Below are 20,147 nucleotides of genomic sequence, written 5' to 3' on the forward strand. Positions count from 1 at the left end.
AGTATTCTTGCTTGTATTGACAAGGCGGTACAAGACTGGGATCGGGAGAAATCTCCTCTCTTTTCGGAGCAGTACTCCTTAAGAAGAGGAGTATTTTTAGTTTCATTCCTAACCAAGGCGGTTTCTCCCTCTCAGAGAGCAGCCCTGGTTTTCGCTCCCATGTCTGACTTCCTGTTTCCTTCTCAGTTAGTGAAGGACATTTCTCGATCACTGACTGAGAAGGCGACTCAGGATCTTCTCCTGCAAACTGCAAGGAAGAAGAGACCTCTTGTTTCCGTTGACAAGAAAGGACCGACTTCTACGGTTCAGCCCTTTCGAGGAGGGCCTCTCTCCAGAGCTACCTCTAAGAGAAGAGGTCTTGAGAGGAGAGGTAAGGCTCCTTCCCGTCCCTTTAAGAAGGGAAGTGAGACAGACAGCCTCCAAACACCAGTGGGGGCCAGGCTTCTGAATTTGCAGACGCCTGGTCACTCATAAACTCAGACGCCTCTTCCATGTCCATAATCAGGAAGGGATATCTTATCCCCTTCCCAGACAGTCCTCCACTAACGACCATTCCGCGGGAACTGTCAGCCAGATACAGGGACCCTGTACTGAGGATACTCTTCGTCTGATGGTGAATCAAATGTGGGAAAAAACAAAAAGAGCTATAGAACTGGTTCTAGAGCAAAACTCTCCGGGGTTTTACAATCGGCTTTTCCTGGTTGCGAAAGCCTCGGGGGCTGGAGACCAGTTCTAGATGTCAGCGCTCTGAACAAGTTCGTTCGAAAGGAGAAGTTCTCTATGGAGACTTCGGCCTCAGTCCTTGCGGCGTTACGTCAAGGAGATTGGATGGTGTCGCTGGATCTCCAGGACGCCTATTTTCATGTCCCGATTCACCCTTCGTCGAAGAAGTACCTCCGTTTCATGACGGGGGGAAGGATCTTTCAGTTCAGGGCCTTGTGTTTCGGCCTATCCACAGCTCCTCAGGTCTTCACAAGCCTGGATGAAGAATGTGGCGAGGTTTCTTCACCTCAAAGGCGTCAACATCTCTCTTTATTTGGACGATTGGCTCATCAGGGCCAGAACAGAGAGACAGTGTTTGGAGGACCTTTCTTGACCCTAGATCTGATAAAGGCGTTGGGACTACTCGTGAACCTCGAGAAGTCACAGCTGATTCCCAGACAGAACTTGGTCTATCTGGGGATTCAGATGGATTCTCGGGGTTTTCGAGTATTTCCTTCGCAAGAGAGAATCGTGAGAGGCTTGGAAAAAAAGTCTCTCTCTTCTTAGGGAAGAACGAACTTCGGCGAGGGAATGGTTAAGCCTACTAGGCACCTTTCCTCGCTCGAAACAGTTCTTTCCTCTAGGAAGACTACATCTTCGCCCTCTTCAGTTTTTCCTAAGGAGATCGTGGAACTGGAAGACGGGACTTCTCTCCGACAGTTTTTTTCTCCTTCCAATGGAGATGAAACCACGACCTGCAATGGTGGTTGTCCCCTCTAAAAGAGAACAAGGGAATTTCTCTGGAAGTTCCGAACCCAAGCCGAGTGTTGTATTCCGACGCATCGGAGAAGGGTTGGGAGCAACACTAGGACCGAGAGAAGTGTCAGGCACCTGGAAGGCAGCACAGGTGTCCTGGCACATAAATTGCAAAGAACTTCTAGCAGTTCACTTAGCGCTAAAGTTCTTCGAACCCTTTGTGACGAACAGTGTGGTCCAAGTGAATGTGGACAACACTACAGCCCTGTCCTACATTCGGAAGCAGGGAGGAACACAGTCAGTGTCGCTTTACGAGATAGCAAGAGATCTGCTAATTTGGGCCTCACAAAGAAACATCGCCCTCCTAACAAGATTTGTTCAGGGGACGAGAAACATCAGGGCGGACAGACTGAGCAGGGAGAAGCCAGGTCCTTCACACAGAATGGACTCTTCATTCAGAGGTGTGGTCAGAGTCTTTGGGATCTTTGGGGCACTCCTCACGTAGATCTGTTCGCCACATTCCTTTCCAAAAGGCTGGAAGTCTTTTTTTGTTCAGTGGTGGAAGACCCAAGAGCTCTCGTGGTCGACGCCTTCCTGCTGGACTGGTCTCATTGGTGGACGTGTACGCTTTCCCCCCTTTCAAAATCCTGGGACAAGTGTTGAGAAAGTTCGTAGCGTCAAACGGGACAAGGATGACCCTGATAGCCCCGTTTGGCCAGCACAAGATTGGTTTGCAGAGGTGCTGGAGTGGACAGTAGACTTCCCAAGATCCTTCCAAAAAGGATGGATCTTCTCAGACAGCCACACTTTGAGAGGTTTCATCAAAACCTCCCCGCTCTCGCTCTGACTGCCTTTCGACTATCGAAAGACTTGTCAGAGCGAGGGGGTTTTCCCTCGCGAAGCTGCAAGCGCTATCGCTAGAGCCCGCAGAGCTTCCACTAGACGAGTCTATCAGTCGAAGTGGGAGGTATTCAGAAGGTGGTGTAAGTCTAAGAAGTTGTCCTCCTCCAGTACCTCTATAACCGAAATCGCCGATTTCCTATTGTTCTTGAGAGAGGTCTCTCATTTGTCTGTATCGACAATCAAAGGATACAGGAGCATGCTGTCGGCAGTATTTAGAAACAGAGGCCTAGACATTGCTGACAATAAAGATCTGCACGACTTGATTAGATCGTTTGAAACGACAAAATCGAAGGAACTAACTCCACCCAGCTGGAACCTGGACGTAGTTCTCAAGTTCCTTTCGTCTGACAGATTTGAGCCTCCCCACGTAGCTTCGTTCAGGGATATAACAAGAAAATGCTTGTTTCTCCTATCTTTGGCGACAGCCAAAAGAGTTGGCGAACTTCATGCCCTAGAAGATGAAGTCGGCTTTAACAAAGACTCGGCCTTTTGCTCGTTTAGAACTCTGTTTCTAGCGAAGAATGAAAATCCATCGAATCCCTGGCCCAAGAGATTCGAGATCAAAGGCTTATCGAGTCTAGTAGGGAGAGAAACAGAGAGGTCTCTTTGCCCGGTAAGAGCCTTGAAGTTCTTCTTACAAAGAAAGCAAAACAAATGGGGAGGCTCTAGACAAAGTCTTTGGTGTTCGATTAAGGACCCCACAAGAATCATGTCTAAGAACGCATTAGCTTTCTTCATTAGGAGCGTCATTACGGATGCTCACAAGTTCTGTCCTGACGACTCTTTTCCGCTTTTAAGAGTAAAAGCCCATGAAGTTAGAGCAGTGGCGACGTCTCTCTCTTTTCAGAAGAATATGTCATTAAAGAAAATCATTGACACGACATATTGGAGGTGCAATTCAGTTTTTGCATCTCACTATCTTGAAGACGTTCGCGTGACCTACGAGAAATGTTTTTCTCTGGGACCATTTGTATCGGCGGATACAATACTGGGTACGGGAGCAAACACCAATCCTTAAATTTGTACATACCTTCTACTAGATATGTTCTAGATTTCTGCTGACAAAGAGGGCTCGGTGCTGCACTGGCGGCCAGTCACTGTTGTTCAGTAAGGAACTCATTGTGATATCTTTTAGGGGAGTAGTAAAAATTGAGAGTTTTTGTATGAATGAGTTTTTCGTTTCGAGTTATGGGTTGTTTGTTTATGAGTTCGGGGATAACTCAGAACAATTCTATATACTAACATGGTGGTTAGGATCAGGTGGTCGGGATTGGTTATGCTCCTTCACAAGGTGTGTTGTCAAAGAAGTGGTCCAGTACCCATTGACAAAGTCCTTTTAGGCTCTGCCGAGTAAGCGGTTCTTATACCCATCGACAGACCCACAATAAGAACTCTAGCCCCCCCCAATAGATCTAATATCTCGCTAAAGTCTTGAGGTGATGCAGACTACCGGGCTACAGCCACGAAGTCTACCACCTATCAGGTAGGAACCAAGGTTTTTTCTTTTATACCTACAACATATGTTGTTTACCTGTCTATTCCATATTAGCTGTCTCTGACCCTCCACCAAAGGGTGCCAATCAGCTATGTATATATCTCGACCGGGTAAGTTCATTGTTATGAAAAACTGTATTGTTATAAAATACAAATAAAGTTTCATACATACTTACCTGGCAGTATTATACGATAATGGCCCACCCAGCCTCCCCGCAGGAGACAGGTGGAAGAGAGAAAATATGATAGAAAACGGGAATGGTTCCTAGTCCTGCCGCCCAGGGCAGGCAGGTAGATCACCTGACCTACCGGTAGCGAGAGGCGCGAAATTTGAATTTCTGTCGGGGACGACGGAGTCTTAGCTATGTATATATCTGCCAGGTAAGTATGTATGAAACTTTATTGTATTATAACAATATCATGTTTAGTTGTAAATACATATATATGGTCATTTTTGGTCATGGCAGTATAAACATTTATACAAAATTGTAATTTTAGATTAATAATAAATATAATGAAAAGATCCAAATTCTATTTAATGCCTTATAATTTTTCTTATAAAAATACTGAAAAGATCAAGTTCTCTGTAATGCCCTATAATTTTTCTTACTCTCTCTCCTCAGGTGCATTGTCAGTTTTTGCAGTTGGGTTTAGTTGGCTTCGACCATCTCACATCTTTCAAGAAGGTGACACTGCTCCTTTAGTGGAGGAGTGGGGAGGCCTTGAGGGTCTTGAAACATTCTCGATTCCTCCTGGTGGAGGCCCAATGGTTCCCCCCATCCCTTATATGCACAATGTTGAACCCCCACCACCAGTTGAAGGTCATCCCCCACCCCCGTATACTCCCTAATCGAGTCACAAATGTTACCTTAGATATTTTATTATATACTATCATTGTAGGTTCTAGATAAAAATTGAAAAAACAATAGTAGTGTTAATATCATCCGGGCTAGAAAAATAATTTATTCAACTTTTACCCAATAACTAAGTGAAACTCATTAAATTGTGGAAAGGCTTTAAAAGTATGGACGGTGGGTACAAGTTTCTCTTCGGTTTGCACACGTGTAATACAGTACTACTATATAGTTGATTTTATTTCCAGGAAAGCAATCAAGTAGTGCAGGCTAAAAAAAAAATTAGGAACAGTGAAACTACAACATGGTTCCCCCCATCCCTTATATGCACAATGTTGAACCCCCACCACCAGTTGAAGGTCATCCCCCACCCCCGTATACTCCCTAATCGAGTCACAAATGTTACCTTAGATTGTCATTAGATGAAGTGATGCTCGGATTTTTTTGCTATATGCAAGTTAACATCACAAGCTCCTTGGGTCAAGCTGCATACAATTGCAAGGAGCCTCAAGATCCTGACCTAAATTAACCAAATATAGTAGTAAAATCGAAGTAACTCATTTGTGAAGTCAAGATTTCGATGCCCGTTGTCTAAAATTCCTGTTGTTAAGACCGAAGGTTTGTTCGCTTATGAACAATTATTGAATAAGCTTGGAGCCCTTTGCTATTTTTAACATGAAATAGATGGAAGTGGCAGAGGTGGATGAAAATGAAGTGGCAGAGGTGGATGAAAATGAAGTTACATTACATTTCCATATCTGGATTGGTAAAGCACAAGAGATGCCTGCTTTTAGTAATAATTTCAAGGAAACTTACTTGTTTACAGAATAATTAGTAGAAAGATAGTGCTATTTAGTGCCCCATTATTGCTTGCATTTTTCCTTAGGTGCATTGACAGTTTTTGCTGTTGAGAAATCCATTTGGGTAGGTTGGAAAATTTTGTGCTCCTCATAGGACATGGCTTATAGAAAAAGAAGGAGACTTCTGGAACTGACATGAGTAGTCTCATGACAAAGTTAGAGGGAAGGGTAAGGATAATTAAAAAAGATGACCATAAAAACTTTTAATGTATTCAATTATTAATCTAGACAAAGGAAAGGCATTGCTCAGAAAGAACTATACCAGGTTATATTGAACCCTCCTGCAGTCAGCTCATTAGTCAAATCAACAGTACACAATATATCACATTTGTAATCCATGCCATTTTATTGAAACAGAAAATTTAACTAAACCCATGAAATATAAATATTTTATGTAATAAAATTCACACACACACACCAGTAGCATCAGATATTTAGAATTCAGTTCCTGATGTACATAAAAGCTAGTTTAAATGGAGTTCTAATGAATTTAAACTTTGTCGTAATGCTTTTTAGAAATAACAACATACCAGTAACAGACAGGTTTGTAGATGGACGGACAGGAAGTTCTAACTGGTTCCTGGCCTTCTGGTATGGTTAGCAATTAAGACTATATCAAATATATGGAATAAAAGAAAATTTCATTATAAGCTGGCAGGCATTATGTAATAACTAAATGCAATCCTACAATTATGATTTACATGCAAAAACCAAAAAGCCTGCCAAGTTTTTAAGACTCAATATATTCTCTAAGAACTTTGAATACTGTTAATACTCATATATATACCTGTACTGCCAAGGTATGGGAGCACTGTATAGCTCTGTGCGCCCGATATTGTAGTCTTTCAGTCGATGATAGTAAGGCTACACTTAAAATTTTAAACCTGTGCACACATATATATATCACACTTGGAGGTAACCTGCAATACCAGTACAGTTAGTTTCATCATTCGCAATAAAATTATATTTATAAATGTGATGAGGTATTTGAAACTGAGACTTATTCAGTTTCAATATCCCTTTCTTTCCTTCTTTGCAAAAAAGTTTTGCACTAAGAAATGTAACAAACAATGCTGACAAATTGACTTCAGAAGTTTTTATCCACCAATATTCCTTATGCCGATACATTATTCAGCAGCTGCATTGATTTGGAGATGATACGCTTATCTTCTCTTATAAACATGACTTTATAAAAAAAAATTACTCTGAAAAAGATTGTAATTAAAATACAGAAGAAACAGAGTACTGTATGGTACTCAGAAGAAATGAGAGAGAGCAAGAGAGAAATTGATACAATTTCCTTCTCATCCTGCATATCTAAAGATGAACATGATGGCATAGTACATACTAAAAAAATTGTAGACACTTGGGACTACAAAGTTTAATAAAGTCTGAAAAATATTGCAAACTTTCATGCCTTCAACAAACACAGAAAAGGTAATTAACATATACTCAGAAAAATTTGCATAGGACATTGAATAAGAATGTCTTAGCTGAAAAGGGCCCATTAAAGTAGGTACCAAGATGCTGATGCTCATGTACCAAACATATCTGCAACAATTACCATATTTGATGGCATATAAGACAAGACAGAAGTGAAACCAACTAATTTGAGCAAAGAATAAGTTGCAAAAACTACACCAAATAATTATTAGGAGTCGTGTAATATCCAAACTCCATTTTTGATTGCTAAAAACTTTGGCTATCATTAAATACTTGCAAATTATAAAATCTACCTTTTTATCAAGCATATCCATTCATACTCCCACCCAACACTGTTTCAAAAGCATACCATAATAAACAAACAGTTTGCACTTGCATTCACACATACAATACAAAGCCCAATAATTATTTTCATCATTGTTGCTCAAAGACAAACACACTGAGCTCAACCATAATGTAAAAGATAAAATGTGTTATATCGCAGTACAATTAAATGGCCATCTTCCAATTACAAAATAAATGACAACCTTAGAAATGTAGCAAGAAAAAATATTTGTATTGCATAAAACAAATTTAGTCTCAAAACTTTTGGGTTTCACTGTAATTTATAAACATGGATTAAAGTTTGTTTATTCTGGTATACAGCAATGAAGCTGTACAAACACACAATGGCTAATACTAATATTCCTTGTTTTATGAATGTGCTATAAATTTATTATTTCTACATGTATGCTGATCTGTCTGCGCAATTATGCATTCATTCAACTTTCAATCTGCAGTTGTCTTTACACCTATGGTGACATCAATTATTAAGATCATACTGAAAATATTAAACAAAAAGAAATTAATAATAGTACTGCTGGGAAATATTTGAGTATTACAGCACTTGTAGTACAAACGAAGCTGTGCCAGATAAATGTACTGGCAGTAGTGTCTGGGTTAACATATTAAACTCTATGATTTAATGAGCTTTTTTTTTTTTTTTTTTTTTTTTTTTGCAGAGTGGATGAAAGTCACATATGCCATTAAATATGCATAACTTATTTACTATCAAAATAAAATTAAGAGGGGAAACCAATATGGTAAACTATAATAAACTGTTAAATTGGCAATGAAAGCAAGTCACTTCCAAGACATACGAAGTAACACTCAAGAGTTTATCTTCTCGCTTAATGTACTGCTTATCATTTTATTTGTCCTTATAAAATTAGCATCAGTACTGCTGTCTAAAGACCCAGCAATGATAAGAAGTGTTTATCCAGTGCATCAAACTCTTAGTATTCTAATAAGTCCTGAAATTACTATACTACAGTCATATCTTCTAGTTCTTCTTCTAATTCTTCTAAATCATCATCATCCCCATCAAACAGGTCTTCATCAATATCAACAGATGGTTCATCTTCAGCCACACCACCCACAGCACCTTCATCCTGTGACACACCTTCATCTGTATCACCATCAGCATTAGAAGCAGCTGGAAAAAAAAAAAAAAACTTACACGAAAATAGTTCTGGCTTAACTATTACCAGCTTTGGTATCCCAGTTCATTGTACACTTATTCATTATTAATCATATTAATTTATATATTTCTTCTTCATTACAGCACTGAATAATCCTGATGGATTCCAGCACTTAGTCCTCAAGACCTAAATTTCATAATCAGTTAATCACTAAAATATTTAAGCTTAATGCTATTGTAATCCAATACTTGTACATTGCACAGCACTGGCTGGGAAAAGCATGTACTTGAAGGTAATTCCTAAACATTGTGAAATGTTACAGTTGATATAAATTTTACTTGTATTTTTAGCAATTTTCAAGATATAACTGGTATGCAATACCATTTGTATTAAGATCAGAAGAGACAACCTCAGAACCTATGGACCTTGGTAATATTAATGAAATCTCAGTTATTATACTTCAAAAGTTCTCTCTGGAATAAGCATAAGTTTCACTTACTGACTACTGTAATGGTGCCAGTTTTCATGTACTTCAAGAATTAAATACCTTTGCTGACACGAGGCCAACTTAAAACTCAAAAGTGTTAACAACTAGTTATTCTATTTTATGAATGACAATTTCAGTTTTATGTTTCAGATTAAAATGATAATTAGTCATTAGCTAGAAGCATAAAGTCAGGAAGCCTCCCCCTTTTTCAGTACTGAGAAGTTAGCAAAGAAGAGCATAAGTTTTTAAACAAACCACATACACTTGGAAAATCTAAGCTCAGATGATTGTTTACACATTTCAATAACACATTTCTGAAAGACTGGGATGTGCTGAGTTGGATTTTTTAACAACAAACTCATCCTGAAATCCTTACAAATGACTCACCTGCATTCAATCCAAGATCAGTTCGTAGCTGTTGCAGTCGATCAGGGTTTGCTATAGAAAGACCAGAGGAAGCTTCTGCTTCTTGGTACTCAGAGAGCAGGTCATTCACGTTGATCTCCTTGTACTAGAAAAGTAAATTATAATTTGTTACAACAAAAAGTTGAAGGAATACCAAAAATGAATAGAAAGAGGAACATATTTATACAGTAATTATGCTGAATACCAAAATTCTGCAGTTCCTTCCAACAATCGTTTCAAGTTTGGATGACAAAATACTGTTTTTACAATACAAATTGCTACAAACTGATTAATCATATCCTCCAACTGTATACAATCCAGGTATGTTCATAAAGCAAAGAATTTCAGACATGCCCAGTCTATGAAGTTATGCCACTTTCAGTTTCTATACAAAAACCAGACAAGCTGCTATTTTGTTAACCCTTTCAGCCTTTCTACCATGGTCTGTGATGTGCCACTGACATGATCCTATTTTGAATGTTTTTTCATTCCATCTTCCTCTTTGTGTGTTGTGCAATTATAATGATAAGTTAGTTTCCATTGTAATGTATTACCTTTCAACTGACAACTGCTATATTGCTCTGTTGTTGCAGAGTGTAGCCTACAGCTCTTCTGTTTTCTGCTATTTTGCAGTTTTCTTGCTAAATTATGGAATTTGAGCATTGAAATAGTTGGCAATTGAATGTATGTATAACAATTTATAGTCTAAACTTGGTTAAAACCACTATTGTATTACATGAAAGGGTGATGAGTAATAGTTTGCATTTGAGGAAATACTGAATACATAATCAATACATAAATGCAATTCAAAAAATCTAAATTAATGCAAAAATGAAAAGAAAATAAATATATGGCAAGCAGGGTAAATACAGCCAAGCAAAAAAATTCCAGCATACTTCATCTTTGTTACAGTACAGTGAATAAAAAAGGACAAAATGTAGTTAGCAAACAGGAACTACCTCCTTGGCAGGTGAATTGTGATGATGAACACAAAGTTTGCCAATTAATCACTATCACTGAATCCTGAAGCTAACTGCTACTATTTAAGCCTCTAAGAATATCAGGGATTGACAATGGTAACATTATTTTATTTTTGTAGATTTAAATTTTTTTAGGTGTTTTTTATCATTTTTAGAGTAACATACATAGTATAACACTGAGCTTCAAACTTTCTATAAACGAATAGTATGCAAGAATTTAAAAAATATTGAAATTTTTTTTTAAATTTTTTCTAATTTCAATAAACGAAAAACTAAAAAAGAATAGTTCAATTTCTCATTGCTGTAGGTAACTTAGTATAAACTCCACTTTTTCCCCACAAAATGATGAGCATTCAGAGCACAAAATCTAGTTAGCACATAAAGAACCAATTTCTGCAGTTGAAAAAAATTCATTACTTAATCTCCATTCAAATACTTTCCTAATCAACCTTCAACTTTCATTACATTTTTATTATTTCTCAAAATATCACTTTGACTCATCACTCATCACATCAGAATACACATGTACAAAAGTAAGCCTCATGTACATCAATGGAACTTTTCCAGTGCAGGGGCAATCTTCTTAAGACTAGAAATTGAACGTGTTCAACTTCAAATGGCTCATCCAACCTATTCCTCAGAATTTTGCACAAAACATTAGCTTTGGTTTGTGTTCACTTTATCATCAGAAACAACTGCAACATCACTCTCAATGGTCAAAAGGGCATTCTAAAATGGAATGAACTCATGCCTCTCTCAATTTTTCTTTTTTACAGTTAGCTAATGCCTACCACCTTATTGAAACATCTATACCTCTTGCTTACACACGACATGATGGAAGTTTTCAGCTTAAAAATTACAATCTGCAAAGCATTCAGTAAAAATGACTGAAGCACAAGCAAGAACAATAAGAACAATGCTTTCTCGCCCAAATGATAAAACCATGTGGCAAGAAAAACATTGAAAAAACTGAATAATTGTGTAAACAGTAATAGTTAAACATCACATTTGTAAAATATCCTTGGAAAAGGGGGCATGGATCGGTTGGGGTTGTTATTCACTAATTTAAAAGGCAAAGGAATGTGCAATTTTCAAAGTTTTTTTCTACAGGAAAATAGCAAAAACAGAATTTTGATATTTGCACCCCAGAAATCAATTTTACAATATGACCTTAAGCCTTGTCATGCACACAACTGCCGACATACATTGGAAACATCCAGAAAAGTAGTCACAGTAGCTAGGATGTCCATCATTGGTGTGGGGATTACTGCAAAAATCATGGTCAGTGGGGAGAGGTCACAACAGGAGGAGACTGCAACCACATCCATAATCTGACTCAGTTGAATCTGCAGTACTAACAAAAATCATGTCTCCTTCACACAAGCCATGAGGAACAGGCTTCTTGGGCGACAGGCAATGCAGGTAAGCAGCTAGCAGGCAAACCAAAAGCCTGTGAGAGTGCTGGCAGGCCAGAGTGTGAGTACCAGGGTGAGACAAAACCATTAATCTGATGACCATTTGCTGCATGTTTCACAGGTGAGAACAAATAAACACTTGGCCAAAACAGCTGCTACATAGGACATGAGGATCTTTATTGAGAAAAATGCACGGCAGGGTTTACTTGGGAGGCTCTTGACTTTCTCAGGGGATATGGGATAAGGAAAGACACACATAATATACACAAAATCACTGCACTTACAAATGTATGTCACAATAGTCGATAAAGCTGTTAGCATACATACAAGTGGCATAACAATCACTATAACCTAAGGCAAAATGTTTAGTAATGAGATCATAATATATTTCATGGAATAACAAAGAGAATTTAGGCCAAAGGCCAAACACTGGGACCTATGAGGTCATTCAGTGCTGAAATGGAAATTGACAGTAAAAGGTTTGAAAGATGTAACAGGAGGAAAACCTTGCAGTTGCATTATGAATCCAGTATTAGGATGATGAAAGAGAATATGAAAGGAGGTACAGTAAAAGGAAGGTAACAATTATAGGCAGCAAAACACACATACTTGGTATAATAATCCAGTACAACAAGAATGTACTGTAAACACTGCATAAACAGACTATACATAGAGATAATAAAATCAATGCCACTGTTGTAAAGTTCCGCCCAGAAAATTAAAAGCTATATATAAGAGTATGTCAACACAATACCCACTCTTCACTAAAATGCAGAAAATAACAAGGAAAAAAAAGTGTAAAGGACAATAGCTACACAAATGAGACCTCACTCCAGAGCACTAACATGTTAATGACTATCTAGTAAGCATTAACAATACTGATGAGCCATAGGTGTAACTATGGGGGAGGCCATGCCCCATTCTGAAACTGGTGCCCCCCCAGGTGCCCCCATTTTGAGTTCACGAATCTTGTAGTAAAAGCCTAAGCTTACTTTTCATATTATTATTATTATTAATAATGTTAAAGTTTTATACACCAAGTAGTTTGGCTGCTTTTTTTATATGAAGATAAGTCGAGTTTTACTATATTAACTGTAAAAAATAAATCAATTTTTTATATATAAAAATGTGATTCAAAAATTGATAGGCTTAAGTACTTTAAAACAACCTTAATATCTTTCCATACGACTTAAAAAAAAAGAATGAGTATTATCATTTGTGCATGCCCAGTGGCCCCCTTATTCAGCTGTGGCCCCAGCTGCCGCCGCCCCCCCAATTAATAGACTCGTAGTTACGCCTATGCTGATGACACCCCCATACACAGCAACAAGAGATGAAAAAGTGCAAATTTATACACCAACAGTGAAAACGGGGACTGGAATGGAGCAAACATTTCAGGCCCTAAATATTCACAACGACTGAAAATTAATTATTCAGATATAATTTACGTATTCATTCTGTTATAAAAACAATAAAGTGACAGAGTCAAAAAATAAAAATCAGTAATGATTAGTGTCAAATTTGGTTTTTTTTTTTTTAAATATCACCTCTGGGTTGTTTGACTGGTCTTCCTCCTTTCACTTTGTTTTCCTCAGGATTGGCGCAGTAACAACTGTGTTACTGAAAAGAGTAGCGGCAGTTAGGTTTTGGAAAGCAGAGTGACTGGTTCACAAGAACACCTGTTCGAGGACTACAGCAACAGTAGTTTTCTGAGGATCACCTTGAGGATGATGGCAGCAACAGCAGTTCCATGAGGATCACCTTGTTGTGGGTGATGGCAGCAACAGCAGTCTCCTAAGTATCACCTTGTTGAAGGATGATGGCAACATGGACAGATTTGAAACATCACTGGGTTGATGGACTTCAAGTACTCAAGGAGGTGGTCTTCACCAGATCATGGTTTTGTCACTATTACTACTGGTTGAGCAAAAGGCTCTAATGGTGTTTTGCCACTATTGCTGTTAGTTTAGCAAAAGGCTCTTATGGTGTTTGGTCACTATTGCTGCTGGCTGAGCAAAAGGCTCTTTTGGTTTTTTTTATTATTATTGTTGCTGAAGCATAAGGCTCTTGTGGATTGTTACGTTATCGTCATCATCATCATTATTATTATTATATAATATTGCACAATATATAACTGGTTTATTATGATTAATATTATGAGAGCAGGTATAGCTCTGGTTATGGATTTACTACTGAAACTATTATTGAATTATGCTGTTACTGTTTGTATTATGCTGGTCTTCTTAACTTTGATTTGCTGTTTATAACCATTCATTGATGATGTTTTGCTGTGCTTTCCAAGGACCTGGACTCATTGTATATAATGTAACATGTAATGTAAATAAACTAGATTAATGCACTAAGGTATTCTCTTTGGCTCCTTCCCCTTTGGTTGTTGCAGACCATCAGACCACTCCAGCCCCATACTTTTTTTTTTTTAAAGAACCTGACGACCCCACAGAAAAGGGGTTCACAAGAAATAGTGACCCTGCCAGGATCGGGTCTTGTTGTGCATGATGGTTCTGTGGTATCCTTTGGGGGAGGAATTGAAAGTGTAGAGTAAAAAAAAATATATAAAAAAAATAACTTATTATTCTGTTAAGGAGGGAGGTGTCATGTTTGTAAAAAAAAAAAAAAAAAAAAAAAAAAAAAAAAAAAAAAAAAAAAAAAAAAATTATATGTGTTAAAAGGACCTCAGGTTTGTATAGTTAGGAAAAATGCAATTTTGGACAAATTGTCATTTGTTCCGACACGGCATACAAACCTTCGGTCCTTTTACAATAGGAAGACTCACTTCTTGGTGGGAGGAATCTGAGTCTTTTGTGAACAGACTGGTGTTCGCCCAACCTTGGAAGCCTCCCTGGTCGTAAGAGCGAGGGAGGGATCCAAGCCTCTGTCCGATTGATCGGGGTGTGCAACCGCCAGGATCAATGGTCAGACCTCTGGACCGAGTACTAAGAGAGAGGCAAGCGTATCTCTTCGTACCAGCAATGTAAGAACTTGTTCCTGTACAGGAGCAAATATAAAGTCATGGGTTTGACTCTTGTAGGCATCCACTTCCCCCCCTTGTAGAAGGAAGTGGTGGATATTCTGCTCCTATCCTAGTGAAAGGGATAGGATGGGGCTCTGTCAAATAGCCCCCCTGCCATCTCGTCCTCATCCAGCGTAGTGACGACCGTGGCCCTCTGCCCACAGGTAGAGGAGGAGGAAAAAGACGGGAAGAGGGCGCCAGTCACTCACTCATTCACACATCCATCACAGTCACACCAGGACTCGATGCTGTTGTCAGCCTGCGAGGGTCTGGGTTAGCTACACAACTTGTTGAGCAGCCACCACGGGTCCCAAGGAAAAGGTATCCAAGGACCTGTGGGCAATATCCCGAAGGTAGGACGTAAAGGTAGTCTGGTTAGACCAGACCCCTGCCTTCAGGACCTGCGCCACGGAGAAGTTCTTACGAAACGCCAACGAGGGGCCAATACTTCTGACTTCGTGAGCTCTCGGACGGGACGTACGGGTGTCGTCACTACCATCAGCTTCATACGCCCTCCTGATGACCTCACGCAGCCAGAATGAAAGAGTGTTCTTGGATACTTCTTTCTTGGTGACCCCGGTGCTAACGAAGAGGCGTCGACACTCAGGCCTGAGGTGTCGAGTTCTCTTCAGATAGCGCCGTAGCGCCCTCACAGGACAAAGCAGCATCTCATCCGCATCATTATCGGTGAAGTCCAATAGGGAGGGAATCGTGAATGACTCGAACCTGTCGTCAGGGATCGACGGTTTCTGAGTCTTCGCAACGAAGTTCGGGACGAAATCGAGCGTCACGGATCCCCATCCCCTGGAGTGTCGTACATCATAGGAAAGGACCATGAAGTTCCCCTACTCTCTTCGCCGATGCCAGGGCCAGCAAGAAGAGGGTCTTGAGGGTCAGATCCTGTCTGACGACTCTCGGAGTGGCTCGAACGGCGTTCGAGTCAGACTCTAAGTACGAGAGTCACATCCACGCAGGGGGCCTGAGTTCCCTGGTGGGCAAGACCTTTCGAAGCTCCTCATAAGCAAGGAGATCTCGAACGAGTTCGAGATGTCCAATCCCCTCAGTTTCAGAACGAGCGCCAAGGCGGCTCTGTATCCTTTGACTGTGGGGACTGAGAGGAGCTTCTCTCGGCGAAGAAAAACGAGGAAATCCGCTACCTGCTGAAGAGTGGCTCTGAGAGGAGATAGACCCCGTCTACGACACCAACCACAGAAGACGCCCACTTCCCCTGGTACACAGCTGCAGAGGACTGACGGACGTTTTCCAGCCATCTCTGTTGCTGCGCTACGAGAAAAGCCTCTCGTTCGCAAGAGATGGTGGATAACAGCCAGCCGTGAAGACGTAGGGACTGGACTGCTCGGTGGTACCGCTCGACGTGTGGCTGGGCGAGAAGGTTGTGCCAAGGGGGGAATCTCTCTCGGTTCTCCTGCGAGAAGAGCCAGCAGGTCCGGATACCAAATGGCCTGTGGCCATTTGGGAGCTACCAGGATCATCCTGAGATTCGGGGTGACCAGTGCTCGACTGATCACCTTGCGAATCAGGCTGAACGGGGGAAATAGGCATAGACGAAGAGGTTGTCCCACGGGTGTTGAAGAGCGTCCTCTGCAGCTGCCCATGGGTCCGGCACGGCCGAGAAGAACACCTGGAGCTTCCTGTTGTGCCGGGTGGCGAACAGATCCACGACTGTCGCCCCCACAGGTCGAAGAGCCTTTCCGCCACGTCCTGGTGTAGAGACCATTCGGTCCCTATCACCTGATCCCGACGGCTGAGCGTTCTGCTACTACATTCCTCTTCCCTGGAATGTAGCGTGCCGACAGCTCTATTGAGTGTGCCTCGGCCCACTCGTGCACCTGCCGAGTCAACTGGTACAACGGGAGAGACACTAGGACCGTGTGTTGAACGTAGGCCCACCCCCGTGGTGTTGTCGCACATCAACACCACTGAGTGTCCCATCAAGCGGTCCTGGAACTCTTGGAGAGCGAGGAACGCTGCCTTGAGTTCCAGTACATTGATGTGAAGGTGCTTGTCGTTCTCGTCCCACACTCCTGAAGTCCAGCAACTCCTCCAGGTGTGCGCCCCATCCCTCGGTCGATGCGTCTGAGAACAGCTGCATGTCCGGGGGGGGAGTGCGCAGAGGCACTCCTCTTAAGAGGTTCCTGTCGTCCAGCCACCAGGCTAGGTCCTGCCTCACCTCCTGTGTCAGTGACACTGGAAAGCTTGGGGGATCCGTCGCCTGTGACCAACTCTCCTTTAGTCTCCACTGAAGAGAACCGCAGGTGAAGACGCCCGTGAGGGACTAACTTCTCGAGTGACGACAGGTGTCCGATCACGACTTGCCATCGCTGAGCTACCTGTTCCTGCCGAGACAGGAACTGGTTGGCTGCCTCCCCTGAATCTGCTGATCCGCGAGTCTGCGGGGAAAGACTCGCCTGCTACCGTGTCGATCAGCATACCCAGGTACTTCATCCTCTGCTTGGGCTCGAGATCGGACTTTTCGAAGTTCACAACGATCCCCAGATCGCGACAGAACTCGAGCAGTCGATCCCTGTCCTGTAGCAACTGCGAGCGGGAAGAGCTCGCCAGGACTAACCAATCGTCGAGATACCTCATCAGACGTATCCCGTGCGAATGGGCCCAAGCAGACACCAGAGTGAACACTCGCGTGAACACCTGTGGGGCGGTTGAGAGACCGAAGCAAAGTGCCCTGAACTGGTACACCGTCCCGTCGAGGATGAGCGGAGGTACTTTCTGGAGGACTGATGAATGGGTATTTGGAAATACGCATCCTTCAAGTCCACTGAAAGCATGAAATCGTTCTCCCTGATGGAGTCGAGCACTGAGCGTGCCGTCTCCATCGTGAACCGGGTGCTGTCGAACAAACCGGTTCAGGTAGAGAGATCTATCACCGGGCGCCAGCCTCCCGTAGACTTTTCCACCAGGAAGAGTCGACTGTAAAAGGCCCGGTGACTGATCCGTGACGATTCTACAGCTCTTGATCAGCATGGTCTTGATCTCCTGTCTCAATGCTACGTCTTCGATGACCCTGGAAAGTACGACTGCTGTTGGGACCGGGTTGGAGGTGAGGGGTGGCCAGAGATTCGAAGGGTAATAGATATCCCTCCGAAGGACATCTACAATCCAGGTCTCGGCGCCGTAGCGCTGCCAAGTTGCCCAATGGCTGGCCAGGCACCCCCCCACTTCCGGCAGCAGGTGAGGGGGAACGCCGTCCCTAGCGTTTCCCCCCTTTCTTCGACTTCTTCCCAGAGCCTCCACGGGAGGAGGAGGGCTGGGAGGAGGGCTGGTTACGGCTCCCCCCTTGGTAGAAGTCGAAGAAGACAGAGTCTTTCCCCGGGGCTTCGACGCAGCTACCGTCTTAGCCACCGAGGAAGCGCTAGCCGAGCTCTTAGACTTGGCCGCAGTCCGAGGCTGCCCAGAAAGCCTTCGAGACTGCCTGGTGAACCAGACGGTCACTGTCGTTCAGTGCGCCGTCTGTCCACCGCAGCGTCCACCATCTTCTCCTGGGGGGAAGAGAGACGTGGAACTCCGTAAAGGTCCGTTGCAAGTCCCAACGCCGCTTCACGCCCGGCCGCCCTGGAAACCCGAGTAAGGACAGCGTCCCTTCGTCGGAAAAGTACCAGGTTGGCCCACAGGTTCACCGTCTGGTGGGCAAGGAAGGAGATGGCTCTTCCTCCAGACTGGCAAAGTCTCCTGAAGGCCGAGTCATCTTCGGGGAGAAATTCCCCCGGAGTTGGCTGCGACCTTAGATACTGTGAGGGACCACAGATCTAGCCAGGAGACGGCCTGGAAAGCTGCCATGGCAGTAGATTCCAGGCCGAGTGCCTCTTGCTGCGAGAACCACACAGGAGCTGCTGCAGAGACACACCCGGAGTCAGCCTGGCTAACTCCGGGTTCACCTGTTTGGGCGGCATCGGGTCTTCAGATGGCACGTAAAAACGCCCGCTGTCGCAGCAGAGGAGGTGGAAGCAGCTTGCTCGACCTGCCAGACTTGAGCGAACCGTCTTGTCCGGAGACAAGCGATTCAACCTGGTCCAGCACTGAGTCCCGCAAAGCTCAGAACGCGGCAAACCCACCGTCGGTCTGGGTTCCCTCTTCGGGCCCCAGAACGACTCGAGCCGGGACGTGGGCTCGGAGGTGGGAGCGGCGATCCTTCCGCGAGGTCGTTGTGCTGACGAATCAGCGCAATAACCTCGGCAAAGTTCCTCTGGATCTCAGGAGTGACTGCGTTTCCTGCGGAGTCGGACCGTCCAGTCCCTCAAACAGGAGCATCTCCCGAGACCCACCTCCCTCAAGGGGAGGAACAGCGGACAGACCCCTCTCGGTCTCCTCCAACCACCTGTGCGTACGACCTGGCCGGCCCGAGAACCGTGCCTGGTACGTACGACGACGTGGTGGGATCCTGAGGGGCGCACCCCTCACGATCACTCCTCAATACCTCGCCCCTCCCGGTGTGTAACAGAGGAGGTTGAAGGTATGGGAGAGGCAGACCTGACGCTCCCTCCCTCGGGTCGGGTCTGGCAGAACCAGCGGGCTTGGAAGACTGCAGGCGATCGCCAACCCGCGGTGGCGATCGAGCTGCAGACCTAGTCGAGCCGTCTCGCTGTGGAGACCGGCTGGACCGTGGAGAACAGCGGCCCCGGTCTAGTGTGTCAGAGGAGCTGGTGCTGGTCGCCGTTACCCGATCGCTCTCTGTGAGAGTGACGGTCAGGCGACCGGCGAGCTCCACTGTCACGGTGAGATCGGTGCGTATCCTCACGGTGCGTCAGTTCGCTGGTACCAGCCGCTGGTGCCGGCGAACGGGATGGGGGGACCTCTTCCCAGCCTCAGAACCCGTGGCCGGTCTATGGACCGCTCACGTCCGCCCGGGTAGCCAGCTGCTCGCCGCGAGAGCGAGAGCTGGTGGTGAGAGTCGCGTGAGCGGGCTGTCACCAGTCTTCCGCTCCGTGCCGTGAACCTGACGCTGAGCGGACTCAGAGGTCTGGTTCTTGGCTGTACGGCCGCTGTTAGGCGACGTACACTCGGTACCTCTCGCGAACGAGAGGCCGAGACGGACCCTGCTGCTGTGGCCGAAACCACTGACAGCAGGTGAGGAAGTGCCGGTGTTAGCCGGCACTCCTCTGGTCCCCGTCGTAGTCTTCTTCCTTGCGGAAGAAGAGACGGGTCCTGCCCCCGAAGGCGCAGGGTGACCAGCGGAAGAACCCCCCGTCTCACCAGAGCGAGACGGGCCCTTAGAGGTTCCCGAAGGAGACTTCTTAGGGGGGGGGGTAGGCGACCTTCTTCTTCTTCGGCGGGGGGCGGGGGGAGCCTTAGAAGAAGAAGGGGAAGAGGCGGCGGCAGAC

The 20,147-nt window shown here is 43.8% G+C and overlaps 2 protein-coding genes across 2 annotated transcripts in view; one reads left to right on the plus strand and one right to left on the minus strand.

Annotated features, from left to right (window-relative positions):
- Positions 1-4,781, plus strand: part of LOC135218660 (transmembrane protein 127-like) — a gene marked incomplete in the record, with an annotated part of 67,128 nt that extends 62,347 nt beyond the window's left edge. The window contains 1 exon segment of the mRNA XM_064255107.1: positions 4,479-4,781. Within this exon segment, the coding sequence (XP_064111177.1) occupies positions 4,479-4,705 (227 nt within the window).
- Positions 4,782-5,759: 978 nt separating this feature from the next.
- The window catches only part of LOC135218661 (zinc finger CCCH domain-containing protein 15 homolog), a 77,100-nt gene continuing 62,712 nt past the window's right edge, over positions 5,760-20,147 (minus strand). The window contains exons 8-9 of the mRNA XM_064255108.1: positions 9,347-9,470; positions 5,760-8,486 (exon numbers count right to left, since the gene is read on the minus strand). Of these exons, the coding sequence (XP_064111178.1) occupies positions 8,314-8,486; positions 9,347-9,470 (297 nt within the window). The 3' untranslated portion in view covers positions 5,760-8,313. The remainder of the gene's footprint in view (positions 8,487-9,346; positions 9,471-20,147) is intronic.

The sequence above is a fragment of the Macrobrachium nipponense genome, chromosome 9 (genome assembly GCF_015104395.2).
Source record: "Macrobrachium nipponense isolate FS-2020 chromosome 9, ASM1510439v2, whole genome shotgun sequence".
Lineage (NCBI taxonomy): Eukaryota > Metazoa > Arthropoda > Malacostraca > Decapoda > Palaemonidae > Macrobrachium > Macrobrachium nipponense.